Consider the following 14,125-nt stretch of genomic DNA (forward strand, 5'->3'; position numbering starts at 1 on the left):
AAAAATGAGAAAAAAATGACAACCAATGTCATTCAACATGATTTTAGGTTATGATATTTACGACCGTTTTACAATGGACCATTTTCCGTTGCGTCAAAGCATGATTTTGACGACCAGTTTTTTTTTGCTCATGAGCTCGTGACAGTACTTACAAATATTTTAAAGTTTAATAAATAATTAATCGGTTCCATTTAATTACTATTATCTCGTTATAACAGTTATTTACTTTCTAAAATACAAATCTACAGCTTCTGAAGTAAAAAAATTGATTGACTTTCGGAAGTAGCAGTGTAGTGGTAGTCGTTAATCGATAAAATCTTGTATGCAACACGGCAGTGAAGTGTCTATCCAACTCGTTTGCTTCTCGACTCGGCTCCACCTTGTCTCGCAATCTGCAAACTCGTTCGATAAAGTGTCACTTTACTGCCTTCTTACATTAGCTATTAACAAACTGTTTGATCTTACCAAGTAACGTAAAACCGGTAATTACCTACTTATTGTAAAAAAGATATTTTTTTGTCACTTCTTGTGTTTTTTTTCTCTCTCGTGTCGTCTTTAAGTTCTTAATCTAACTTGTCTCTAATTCTTCTTCTTTTCTTGATTTGTAATTGTAATGTTATTTTTTGTCACGCTCTCGCTTGTGGTGTCTCTTATATTGGGCGATTCAAAATGATTGTGGATAGGTATGGCAACTATGTACGAAAATGTATGTGGCAATTGTGTGAGTAGGATAGAGTTGCCATTTCTTTGACAATTCATAGTCACGCAATTTTGAAATTTGTCAAATCAATGTGCAATAATGGTATACAAAAAATCAAATGCACACTTATGAAATGTCATACAAATATCAACTCTACCCCATCCATACCTACAGTTGACACATACATTTTCCATAGTTTCCATACTTACGCAGAAGCATTTTGAATCGCCCAATATTGACGTTGAATTCCCTAACTTCACTTTCTTGTTCTTTGTTTCTTTTTCCTCTTCCTACAAGAGTTTTCTCCTTTCGTTTTCTTTTTGCTCTCTTTGATTTCTTTCACTGCTTTAATCTCACTGTATACCTAATCTCACAACCCCTAACGTCATGTCTTTGCTCCTTATTGTCTTAATTTTATAACACTACTCATTGATTATTGTTTGATATTTTTGTGCCCTTTTAAGGGCTAAATGGGGTCTATTCTGCATTTTTTAACAGCCTGTTTAAATTTAACAACCTGTTAAATATTAAATACGATTTTCTGATTGGTCATTGTCATGGTTACCTACGGGTATGTTAAAATTAACATGTAAATTAGAGAATAGACCCCAATTCTAACAATATGACTGTTAATTGACTAAATAATGGTTATAAGAAGCTTTTTGTGTTTCAGATTTTGCCTTCAAATGTCAGCAACGAGACTGAAATTAACATAAAAGAAAAAAATTGTGTAACATTTTGAGTTAACGTACTTTGTAAACAACATCCGCCAGAATAAATACATCGACTACAACAAATACGTGTATTTCCTCTAGTACACCAACAAAAATAGCGCACACAGACATGTCTGGACTGCTCATTATCTATTAGAAAATTATTTTTAGATCGAAAATTAAACATTCCCGAAATTTCCCATCAACAAGCGAACTTCTTGCTCCGCTGTTAACTGCCTATATAAAAAAGTATTTTTGTTTGTAATCCTAAAAATATTTTCACGCGGAGCCAAAAAGTGACGTGAAGGAGAGGATTTACGGGGGCACCAGATCCCGAGCCCGTTGGCAGTGTTTGATTTTTTAAATGAATGCACAGCCTTATTTTATCTCGATGTCATTTCAGATCCGCGGTCGTACATTTTTCAGGCGTGTAATTTATTCGAAAAATATTTAGAAAATGTTTGGCAAGTTTCCACCTGAAAATGGGTTATAGATTTGCTACAGCGGCGCGTTTTACGCGAAAAAAAGACAGTTCGTTATTAGTACATCGAGATTTTTATTTATATTCGTGCCCCCTTTTACAAGAATGCAATTTATAAAAATAATTCAAAAATGGCGCCGTCTTTCTCTACCCAACCACCACACCTATCTCCGTCTCTCTCCCACCTACAATTGACCTAAATATTTCCGGAGAGTATTCCGAATATTATTCAAATCAAAGATAAAGACGAACAAATAGCAGAAAGTGTTAACATTCTAGTCGAATCGGGGTCATTCACTCGCACTTCTTGTTAAAAATATTTTATTATTTATTTTGTTGCGACATTGCGTTATCTAACTGAGTAGAAATCTGTGGAATTTGACGTTTCACTGACATCTGTCAAATGTCAAAAACCAATCGTGTCAAATTAATTAAAAGTAAAAACACCTGATAAGTTTTATAAGCGATATTTGCCCAATGGATTTCAACTAATATCGCAAAGTGGCACAATCAACCCAACAGTTAAATGTGAACAATTTCCGATAACACATTGGTAAGTATCCTGTTCTTATCGAACAGTTCCTATCGGCAACGGAAACATTTCGTCTGAAAACTTCCACAGGAATGGACACGCATTTTACGTGCATGGTTTTTCTCTTTCTGGCGCTGCTACACCAAAATTCATGTTACCCAAATAACAAGAACATCCGCACGATTTGTCCCAGGCTGTACGAAAGGACCTTCAAGGGGTTCGTGCCCAAGGGCAACCTCACCGCAGGTACTGTACCCCACACCGCGATTAAGCCGATACTCTTGACTTTCCACTTCAGGAATCTTCAAAGAGATCGAAGGTGTCTCTAACGTGAAAGATTGTGTGGTGAGATGTTGTCGACACGAGCAGTGCAACGTCGCCTTCATGACCGACGACAAGTGCTACCAAGTCACGTGTACCACTGACGAGTTGTGCAAACCTGTCTTGAGCCCTAATTCGGACTCGAAAGAACACGTTTTTATGGTACTGGTGAAGCCCACAGGTGAAGACTCATGGCAGGACGTGTTGTCGCAAGGTTGGTAGAACTGGTTGCGGTTTAGCAAAAAATCGACTGGCGTTTTCAGATTTCTCGACCGAGCACTTGGATCGACAAGTCTATAATGCTCTCAATGACAACAGGAGGCTCCAGGACATCTACAAGGACTTGGTGATGGACGAGTCCACCTACAATTACGACATAGGTTGTGACGTGGGGGCTGATATTGGATGCGCGCCCAACGAGGTCTGCATGCAGAACTACCCCAAGTCCAGAGCTGGGACGTGCACTTGTAAACAGGGATACATCCGGAATCGCTCCGGAGATTGCATTTTGTTAGATTTGAAAGACGTGGATTTGCATCCTGGTAATGACATGTTGACTGAAAGGATTCTAGATCTTGCTAACAAGTCGGCACCAGTCACTCGTAAACATCTGATGGTGACGGCAGAGAACAAAGAAGTGAAATTGCCGATTAATGAAGTCACTCTGATCGCAAATGTCTCCCCGGATGATGTCAATGAAGATGAAAAGTACCAGTACGAGTGGACATCGCTGCAACAGCCAGATGGCAGCACCGCTGTCAAACATCAAAATGGCGGCCAGCTTGAACTGTCAAAGCTGGTCGAAGGGTTGTACACTTTTAAAGTTAGCGTTTCGAACACTTTCGCCTATGGAGAGACATTTGTCAACGTGACAGTGCTGCCACCTTCGCGGACCAACAAGCCCCCACAAGTTGTGATAATCCCGGCGAATCAGACCATCAAGTTGCCCAACACGGCGGCAGTTTTGGACGCTTCCACTTCCACAGACGACGACGGGATAGTCTCCTGGCACTGGGAGCTGCAACAAGGACCTTTGGGTAAAATCACAATCGATGTAGTTACAATCGATTTAGTTACAATCGATTGATCGATTATTTCAGGTTATCAACCTGAACTGAAAGACACGGCGACTCTACAGTTAAACGATTTGAAAAAACCTGGAAATTACACTTTTAAATTGACCGTGACAGATACAGACAAAGCCACCAGTTCCGGTACTGCCAACGTGACTGTCCTGAAATTCATCGACTATCCTCCAGACGCGAACGCCGGTTAGTTTGGCAACACTTGTTTTGTCCTGAACTGTCACACAACGTTCGAATTTTCAGGCGAAGACAAGATAATCTATCTCCCTCACAACAACATAACTCTGAACGGCAATCTTAGCACGGACGACCACGCGATCACCACGTGGGAATGGACCAAGAGTCCCGACGACGCTCAGAAAGCCGTCGACATGCAAGACACCAGGACTCCGTACCTCCAGTTGTCCAACTTGGAGGAAGGAATGTACACTTTTACCTTGAAAGTGACGGACAGCGCAGGTCAGAGCAGTACTGCGCAAGTCCACGTGTTCGTCAAGCCGCCGACCAACAAGCCTCCAGTGGCGGAGGCGGGGCCCAACATCACCATCAGTTTGCCCCAGACTTGGGTGGTTTTGGACGCCAGCAACAGTTCAGATGATAACAAGATCACTGCCTTCAAGTGGGAACAAGTGGAGGGACCTTCTACGGTGCAGTTTATCAACAACAGTCTGAGCAAGAGTAATGTGACTGGGCTCACGAAAGGGAGTTACATATTTAAAGTGAGCGTCACCGACGACAATAATAACGTGGCCAGTGATACGGTGAACGTTGTGGTTAATCAGAGTAAGTTGATTTGGTAATAATTGGTAGAGGGTTGGTGGTAGTTGTAAATGTAGTTTAGTCTTGTAAAATGTTTTAAATCTTGCTTTGCTAGTATTCATTGTACACATACGCAAGAGACAAAGATTTTTAATTTATGTGAAATAAAGTTATTGACAAATTATATCGATTTATCCAGAGACAAAAGTTTGAGTGTCCATTAACAGTTTGCTTACGTTTAGTGAATATGAAATTTCTAGTGTAAATGTAACTTTATCTTGTAATTTAATAATAATAAGTTGATAAATGGTAATCAAAACAGTTTTTATCTAAGAGATAAAATTTATTCGTGGCATTGATTTGGCGTAAATTTTATTGACCGTAAATAATCGGTGGAGTGATTGGTTGGGATTTTATTTTAGTACCATATAAAAAGATCAAGCTTTTTTAAACGAGGTTATAAAAAAATAAAATCGAACCATTTTATAATTGTGTAAAATGTTTATTGATTCTTTTCTATTTGGCAGACGTGAATCAGAAGCCTAAAGCCGATGCTGGCGGCAACTTCGAAGTGGAATTACCAATAAATGCGGTGATCGTGAACGGGTCCAAGTCGAAAGACGACTGGGCGATAGTCAAATGGAAGTGGACGCGTGACGACAAGTCTCTAGCGGTGGGCAAAGTGGCGGAGAAGTCCGACGAATCTCCCATACTGATCCTGACAGACGTTATTGCCGGAAAATACATTTTTAATTTGACAGTTTTCGACGAACAAGGTCTCAGCGACACCGACACGGTCACGGTTGTGGTCAAGAGCGATCCCAAACTGTTGAATCTTGTGGAGATCACGATCGATGTCAATTCTCGACATCTGACCAACGCGCAGTATAACACGTTGACTGGGAAGCTGGCTTTACTCGTCATCGACGGATCAAAGTTGAAAGTAAGTATAAAGGAAGTGACTTCAAGAAGGACGGGTTTCATCAAGAAACAATAATCAAAAGAATTTACATTTCTTCCCAGAGAGAGGTGATAATGAAATATTTTTTATGTAGAGAGGTTTGAGACTTGATCTCGGAATCCTTACAATTTTGGTATTATTTGTATTTAAAATTGTTTAAGAATCTCGTATTAAAGTGAGAAAGTAGTGAAAATAAATGAAAAGATAGATCTTGGAGAATAGGCACGTCACGAATCGCGACTGTTTAATAGTCCAGTCAAATTAAGATTTTCTTTGCATTAATTTAGAGAGTTAAAAAATATTTATATAACTGATACAAATCGATTCGTTAGACTCTACTATGAAGAAAATGATCAGTTAGTTGTTTAGATGATTTAGAAAATTACATTTTTGGACTTTAATTTGACTCCATATCGAATGCTATGACACAATTCTTGTAGAACACAAGAGTTCCTATTTATAAAAAGTCATGAACAGCCGTATTGTAGCTACTATGTGTATAGTAAAACCTCTCAATAGCGGCCACAAAAATTTATTGTAATAATGGCAGCTATAGAGGTGACCGTTATTGAGAGTGAACGATAAATAAATCACGCCGATTATTTTTATGATTAGTTTATCAAAACTAAATATTTTAAACATTACCTGCCATATTACATCATATAATTACATATTTTTGAATTATTTTTCGATAGAAGTTTGTTTTCAGTTCTTAATTTTTGTTTGTAAAACCTGAGATTCACAATTTGATAAAATGTTAACAACTTCTACAGCTAGTTCACATTTATTATGACAGAATAGGAAACTTTGTACATGCGTCTCTTAGTTTTTCACAAACTTCACCCATATCTTTGATACTTGACGTATAAATTTCCGATTCTTCCACATCACTTTCACTATTTGAATCACCGCTTGAATCACAAGAATGGCCGAAAGTAACTAACTAAAATCTTTTAAACTGCAGGCACCTGTATCTTTTCTACATACACAAAAGGATTAAATTTAAATTCAGAAAACGAGGATTAAAGAATTTTAAGATTTTAAGTATCTTTTGTAAAAATAATTTATGACCGGTATTGAGAGGTAGAATTGCAGGAAATTTTCAAATATGTAATATCTTTGTCAGAGTGGCCGTGGCCGGCGGTGACTGCTATTAGTAATTGAAAGAGAGGTTATTTTGGTCTAATTGAATTACTGCAAAGTTCTTTTTTTTTAGTACTTTTTTTTTTGGTTGGTAGGTTGGCTCAGAAGATGGAATATTGTTAGAATAAAGTTAGATTGTTATAGAAAACATTAAAATTTTCATGGTTACAAAAAATTGAGCCTAGTTAATCACACAAAACGACTCGTTTGGTAAAAAAATTGGAGGGCAAAACATCTTGGAATACTTTTGCGAATTTTGCAAAATGTTATTTCAAATTTTACGCGCGCTAGGTACTACTTTCTCTGCGTAGAATTTAGTGATTTTTATGTCAATCAATTTCTCTCTGGACAAACTATACCTATTTAGCCAATATACAGGTGTTCCACCTAAGACTTTCGAGCGTAATATCTCGGTTATTTGCCAACGAATTTTTATGAACATTAAAATGGAGATATGTTAGACGCTGAAGATTCAATTAGTAATAATAAAATTACCTCAAGTTGAAAAATGTACTTTTAACACATGTTTCCTTTATTGAAAATTAAGCGCAATTATTATTAGATTGTTAAAGATTAAAACATAGGTGTCCACACAAACAATTAACTAATGCCCGTTTGCACCACATATCAGTTTAATAAATATTAACTAATGTAGCATTAAATTTAATAAATACCTAAATAATTATAACGGGTGACTATTAAAATTTTCACTTAGGGTTGGCTATGGATCATTCTTTGTTTTTCGTTGCACCTTAGACACTGACAAGTTTGACATTTCAATAAATGTTTTTCTCTTAATTTGGTTATGTTTCAGTTGTACTGACTGACATTTGTCGTTCGTTCTTGCGTGTGTCTAAAGTAACAGAAAAAATAAAAACTCGTTCAAAGCCAACTCCAAGTGAAAATTTTAATAGTCACCCGTTATTATTGCACCATCACAAAATGAACGAGTATTAACTAATATTTTAGTAAATGATTTTTTAATTCGAAAAGGTGCCTAGTGACATTTTTTTGCGTCATATATTTACAATTTGGGTGGTATATTTCAAATTTCGACAATGGAAGCATCAAAAAAACGAAAACATGGGGCAAATTTTTCCCCTTTTGAAAAAAGCACTCTTTTAAACTTGGTGCATAAATTTAAAAATATTATTTCCAACAATAAAACCGATGCAGTTGCGGTTGAAGAAAAGGAAAAATGTTGGAAGAGAATTACCGAAGAATTCAATTTTGAATCCCCTAATGGTATTTTACCCTTAGGGGATTCAAAATTGAATTCTTCTCAAGAATCAAGATACTCTTCGAAGACTTTTCCTTAACGTAGTCCAAACTACAAGAAAAATTGCGGTTGTCGAAAGACAAGAACATTATAAAACAGGAGGAGGAATCAAATAAATTTAAACATGTTTGTTTCGTTAATCAAAATCTTCTATAGAATGTAAATTCATCCATATCGTGAAAATGAGCAGATCTAACACAGCACAAACGAGGAAATCCGATATCGACAATTTCTAATATGTATATCGAAATCATCTTCAAATATATCAACGTCATCAAATAATAAATTCATTGTGGGTAAATTAGATTTACGTAATTTACTATACTGTCATATACGTCAACTTATATTTTAATACTAATTTAAATAACCAAATTTTGCTATTTAAATTTAATAATAATTAAATTGTTTTTAAGGTGCGGTGCAACGTAAAATGAAATTTTAAACAATGTTAAAAATTAATAACCTTTAAAGTAATATTAAATAGTGTGGTGCAACTGGGCATGAATCACTCGTCTGATACAACGAAAAGATTAGATTTTGTTGTTAAAAATTTCATCTAAATTTTGAAGGTATTTGAACAGTCACTTTTTGAAATAATTGATGAAACGTTCCCAAACAACATTTTGTAAACACCTTAAAACCTCTCAAAAGCTTTATTAGAAAAGTAAAATTGTATAAATCTGTTGAAAAATACTTTTTTTAAGACTTTACCCCAATGAACACGAAAAACGTTATTCAATATTCATACGCTGTCACTTTTCAGTTATTCAGCCTGTTTGCATCACTCGGCTGACGCCTCGTGCTTCAAATTTCGGCCTCAGACAGTCAGACCTAAAAGTAATGTATCTGATAGCGCTACTCATATGAAAATAACTGTAAAAATAGACAACAATTGCAGAAATTTCAATATTGTTGAAAATAAAGCAATTTTTTGCAATAAATAATAACAATAAAAAAATAGAAATAAACGTCAAATGTCACCTCGTTTGTGCGAAGAGGGGTGACCAAAATTCGGCGATAGTGCGCATTTATTTCATACGCGTCTACGTGTTTGCCATTTGCAGCTACGTTTAACATAGTTTGTTCCTTTTTCTTGCAAAGCAGACATCTTTCAAGGACGAGTTTCTCCTTACAGCATTTTTTACTTACGATCGATTTTATCTTAAGTAATTTAGCATTTTAAAGAAGCATGTAAAAATTACCTTTTAAAGACTTGGGTTGTTGCATTAATGACATTTTACTCTTCAGTCTAAAATATCTGCATTTTAAATGTCACAAAGATATTAGGCTCGAAAGTCTTAGGTGGGACACCTGCAGGGTGTGAACAAAAATCATTCTGAATTGTATTGTTGAACCAATGACGAAGGCAACAATTAAAAAAAATTTTCTCTATTTATTATTAATATTTTTATAAACTATTTATTTTAAACAGTTTCACAGTAAATGTTATACAGGCTGTCTTAAAATTATCGTATTCCGAGTTCGGGGCTTAGTAGGGGACATGCTGTTGACCAAGTAAAAATGTTAAAAAAAATTGCTCACTTAGAAAAATATCAAAGTTGCCAATATTTGTTCAAAAGTACCTGTGATTAACATTCTAGCTATGTTGTACTTCCCTTTTGAACAAAAATTGGAAAAATAAAACTTATTTTTTCGAGATAAAGCTGTTTTTTCAAGAAATGTCTTTTCATTTAGCTAGCTGACCCGGCGAACTTCGTACCGCCTTAGAATCAATAAATGTTGTGTTAACTTATTAGCTGAATTGAATGAAGTTTTTTTATTAAGATGAAACGAATAATCAAAATGAATTGAAATTTAATGATTTAATGCATACACAAATTTAACGCTTACACATATTTAAATTTAATGCTAAGCACTACGCCCTCTGACGGAGATTATTGGTATTCACGTCACGTGATGTGCAAATGTGATTAACTCCCATGAATTTACGACAATTCATTGATGAGTACTGAAAAATTAAGTTTTTTCGGTAAATTCATTTGCAAGAAGTGAGAGTATAATGAGTAGTAGAGCAAATTGCTGTGTCCCGAGTTGTAACTAACTATGCAGTGAATTTTTTATCAATGAACCATAGGGATTGACATGGTGTAAACTTTATTTCATGTCCGAAAAATAATTTTGAAATTAGCAATAGAAACACCATTGACGCGAAATAAAGTTTATACTTTATACCATGTAAATCTCTATGGTTCATTGTTAAAAAAATTCACTGTATAAAAATAATCCGGAATTAACAATCACCATAAACGGATTGAATATTTTAATGAGTTTGGTTGGGATGTGGTTGGGATGCAGTCAACATCTGACGGGAATAAAATATGGAAAATTAAATTAAAAATTGGAAAGAGAATTACTAAGCATATGCGTGTTTGTTGGAAACATTTTGTAGATGAAGATTTTGTTCCACTGGTTTGTTGGTTTGATGGTTTGGACGCACTGTTCACTTGTTTTTGTTTGATAGTTTCGAGGTTAGGTATGCCGCACAGCAATAAATGTTCAACCCTAAAACAGCTACCCCCGGACGTAGCATTACTTGGGGTAGCATTTAAATAATTACAGACAGTTGACGTACTTAAATGCATAATTAGTTATATACAGGTGCGATACACTGAATAAGTGAATAAGCCCATTTCTAGCGTTGGCCTTGTAGGGTCTTTTGATGGTTGATATAAACGCGAGATTTCAAAAAAAAAACACAAACAAAATTGCAAGGGGACAAATCCGGCGAGCGGGCTCTCTACTACAAATTGCCCCTTATTGAGGTGAGACTCCAGTTCTTCGCCTTATCGCACTCCCGGTTTGTCTGAAATCATGGTCTGAACGTAGTGACCCATGTAACAATTGATTTCTGGTTCGGGACACGACCCAACATTGAAGCAATTTCGGAAGGGTTGCGATCACAGAAAATCAGTTTGAAAAGTAGACCTCGACGGCAAACGCAGGCTTTCCACTCTTCCAACGCATGATGGCAGCTGACAGGGATAGGGAACAAATCTTGAAAACCACGGCTTCCGAATGAGACCACTTCCGTCCCATTATGACCCCTACAGTCTGAATAGCGCGCATTTGAAAAAAGGAAGTTATGTTGTCGCACCCTGTACAATGCAAAAGTAGGTGTTGTTGAACACCATTGATCACCCTTGGTGTTAAAACTCAGCTGACGTTAAATCTCAGTTAAGTTCAAATTGTCGATGCGCGCACAATGACAGATTGTGACAGATGACATAACCTTTCAAAATGAATTTTCTTCATATTTTTTTTTTTCGTTAGTTTTTCGATGTTTTAATAGTTATTCTGCTAATCGGGGCGGAGACAAATCCAACAATATAATGATCATAAAAATCTGTCCAGCCGTTCTTGAGTTATAAATAGCGTAACTAACCCGACTTTGTTTTATATATCGCGCGTTCAAATGAAATCCTGGGCTGGGAAGGCGTTGGAAACCGTCAATTGTTGTGCTTTTTTAAAGCGTAGATTAATTGGAGTATATTGAAAGCTAACTTAAATTTAAAGCCAAAAAATGTTTCCTATTTTTTCTCTTTGCAATGTTTTACATTAAAAATAGAATAACTTAACGATTCCTATTGTCGAAGCAAATATCTAAGGGCACCCTTTGTTTTAAACGAATATGTTCAATTATGCCCCGATTAAACATAAACAAATGTCTTTCGTATCAAACGGTGGGAAATTCAAACTTTACACTGTTCTGAACGGTTTAATTTTTCCAACGCCTACTCAGCCCAGGATTTCATTTGAACGCCCGATATATAGATAGATAGATAGATAGATAGATAGATAGATAGATATTTTAAATAATAATCCTCACCATATTTCAAAATGAATGTCAACCATTTATATTTTTTATTTGAAGAAAACATGATGAAAAGTTTGAACCTTCAGATCCATATATCTTTGTAAAGACCCCCCTCCCCTATATTTGTTTTTTATTTTTTCGAGATTCCTGACATTTTTCCCTACAAGACCCCCGACTTGGAATACGCTAATTTTGCGACACCCTGTATTTATGTATGTTTATTATTTTTTGTACATTCAGGGTACCTATATTTGGTTAATTCCCAAATGATTCACCTAAAAACTGTAAAATTTATAACAATGAAAAACAAAGATTGAGTATTACTTGATTGTCTTTATTCTGTTCAGTGAAATCACTGTCGGGTTGTCGCTGTTCTTTTTGGTTTTTTAGATAAAAAATGTCTGAAGACTTTCACTGTCGTAGATTGACTGGACTATAATTCGTATTTTTTTTAAGGTTCGCGATGTGAAACCGGAGGTGGGCTCCGGCAAGGCCATGATAACATTCTACGTGGAGACCCCCGACGGCATCCCCTACCCCGCCAACGACATCGTCCAACACTTGCGCGAAAAGTTGAGGGTCGACGGTGGCCTCTTGGGCTTCACCGTGACCAAACTGCAGACGACCATCTGCCAAAACAATTGTTCGGGCCACGGCGTCTGCGTAGAGCAAACGAGAAAGTGTGAATGTGAAGCTTTCTGGATGCAAGACATGTTCAAAGTCTACCTAAAATCCGACGAGGATTCGGACTGCAGTTGGAGCATCCTTTACGTCGTCCTCGGTGTCGTCTGTACCATTTTGGCCTTCTTCGGGTCCATGTGGGCGCTGGTGTACGTCTGCTACACCTGGTGCACGAAAAGGTGGAACGGGACCAAACCAACAACCTACAAGCTGATAGAGGATTTGCCGCCTCGTAAGTTTCTTTCCAGACACATCGTTTTTTTTTTACTCCTCGACACGTAACAATTATCAATAATTACATTGTGGTAGTGACGCATTTTTTTTTCAGTAGTACCACGCAAGGGCAACCTGTCGGACAGCGACACCGACTCCGACGTGGTGTTCGAGTCCAGATCAAAGAACTCCCGCTTCGGAGAGTCCCGAAACGGGCACAAGCCCAGCCGGAACGGGTTCATCAAGGGGGGGCGCAGGGTCAAGACGTAGGCGGGTCCTCGAGAGCACGTCTCGCAAAGAGGCTTCACTTTCCTTACCCCGTGCCTAATTACTTAAGTAGAATGTTTGTATGTGTGTTTGGTGGAAACTTATCTAATTGTTGTACTTAACGCAGGTGTTTACAACATTTTTTTTAAACAATCGGGCTGTAATCCCAAAGTTACCCATCTACATTTATTCTGTCTTCTTTTCTTGTCTTATTAACTGGTGGTGGAGGTTTCGTTCTAGATGAAAGCTCAGTTTTATTAACAGGGATTTTATTTATTTTTATAATTTAATCGCATCGTTGTGTCTAGACTTCGTGGTAAATTAGCCAGTGACTGTAGCACGATCGCACCTAAAGCAAGTCAGTATTTTTGTGATATAATTACAAGGAGTATTTTAAGTGATTTCTCTGATTACCTTCTAAAGGGTTTGATATCTCAAAGTGGTGATTTTATATGATTGTAATATACGAGTTTTGTTTACTTTTGATTTGAAAAAATTGAATAAAGTACAGTTTTAATCGAGAGGGGAGTTTGATGTCGAGTTCATCGATAATTCTAGGTAAATAAGCGATAGTCGACTAGGATAAATAAAACAAAATTGGGACGTTACAAAGAAGAAATTAAATATAAAAGAGGACTTGCTTTGAATTCGGAATATAAAACTAAGTCAACAGCGTCCCGAGACGTCGGCGTCGTTCTTTATATATCGCGCATGAAATAAAATGTTTTTGTTTACTTTTATTCGTCCGATTTGCTTCACCAGCAGAAAGTGCCACTGCGAATTTTCTATTCCGATAGACTTTAGCCAAATCTGCACGGTAAATACGGCTCATTCGCCATTATCGTCCTTCGTTATCCTGCAGGGATTGAGGAACGTTTTTCCGTAACGAAATGACACTTCCTGCAGAAGGATTCATTGTAGGTAGAAAGTTGTGAATCTTGGCAGATGTGGATAGACGTTCGCGGTGGGATCACCACCATGGGAAATTTCGAGCAAGAAATGCAATTATCATTAGAGCGGCGGCGTGTTTAGTTGTGTTCCAATAATGCGGAATGGACGATTAAATTATAACGAGGATGGGGAGCGTCCGCTGGGGTGAAATAAAATTTTGTTGATAGAGGAAGACATAGTGGACTGGCTCACTTAAATTGTAAC

At 36.8% G+C, this 14,125-nt stretch overlaps 1 protein-coding gene and 1 long non-coding RNA gene across 3 annotated transcripts in view; both read left to right on the plus strand.

Moving 5' to 3' along the window:
* LOC138139168 (uncharacterized) overlaps positions 1-14,125 on the plus strand; it is a 45,934-nt gene that overhangs the window by 18,650 nt on the left and 13,159 nt on the right. The gene's annotated exons all lie outside the window — the stretch shown is intronic.
* On the plus strand, positions 2,270-13,491 carry LOC138137938 (dyslexia-associated protein KIAA0319-like protein). Of its 2 annotated transcripts, none has more exons than XM_069057549.1 (9): positions 2,270-2,447; positions 2,517-2,672; positions 2,725-2,961; positions 3,011-3,784; positions 3,848-4,018; positions 4,076-4,615; positions 5,119-5,534; positions 12,266-12,722; positions 12,822-13,491. In XM_069057549.1, exons 2-9 carry the CDS (start codon positions 2,519-2,521, stop codon positions 12,971-12,973), a joined length of 2,901 nt encoding a protein of 966 aa, XP_068913650.1. In that variant the 5' UTR covers positions 2,270-2,447; positions 2,517-2,518; the 3' UTR covers positions 12,974-13,491. The 2 variants fall into 2 exon arrangements, with proteins under 2 accessions (XP_068913650.1, XP_068913649.1); XM_069057548.1 differs by having other exon boundaries at positions 2,272-2,447; positions 12,819-13,491.

This window comes from Tenebrio molitor, chromosome 9 (genome assembly GCF_963966145.1).
Source record: "Tenebrio molitor chromosome 9, icTenMoli1.1, whole genome shotgun sequence".
In the NCBI taxonomy this organism is placed as follows: domain Eukaryota; kingdom Metazoa; phylum Arthropoda; class Insecta; order Coleoptera; family Tenebrionidae; genus Tenebrio; species Tenebrio molitor.

Coding starts and splice junctions, on each gene's coding strand:
- LOC138137938 (XM_069057548.1), top strand. CDS start 2,519: ATGGACACGCATTTTACGTGCATGGTTTTTCTCTTTCTGGCGCTGCTA. Junction 4,616..5,118: donor GAACGTTGTGGTTAATCAGA/GTAAGTTGATTT, acceptor TCTATTTGGCAG/ACGTGAATCAGAAGCCTAAA. Junction 5,535..12,265: donor TCGACGGATCAAAGTTGAAA/GTAAGTATAAAG, acceptor ATTTTTTTTAAG/GTTCGCGATGTGAAACCGGA.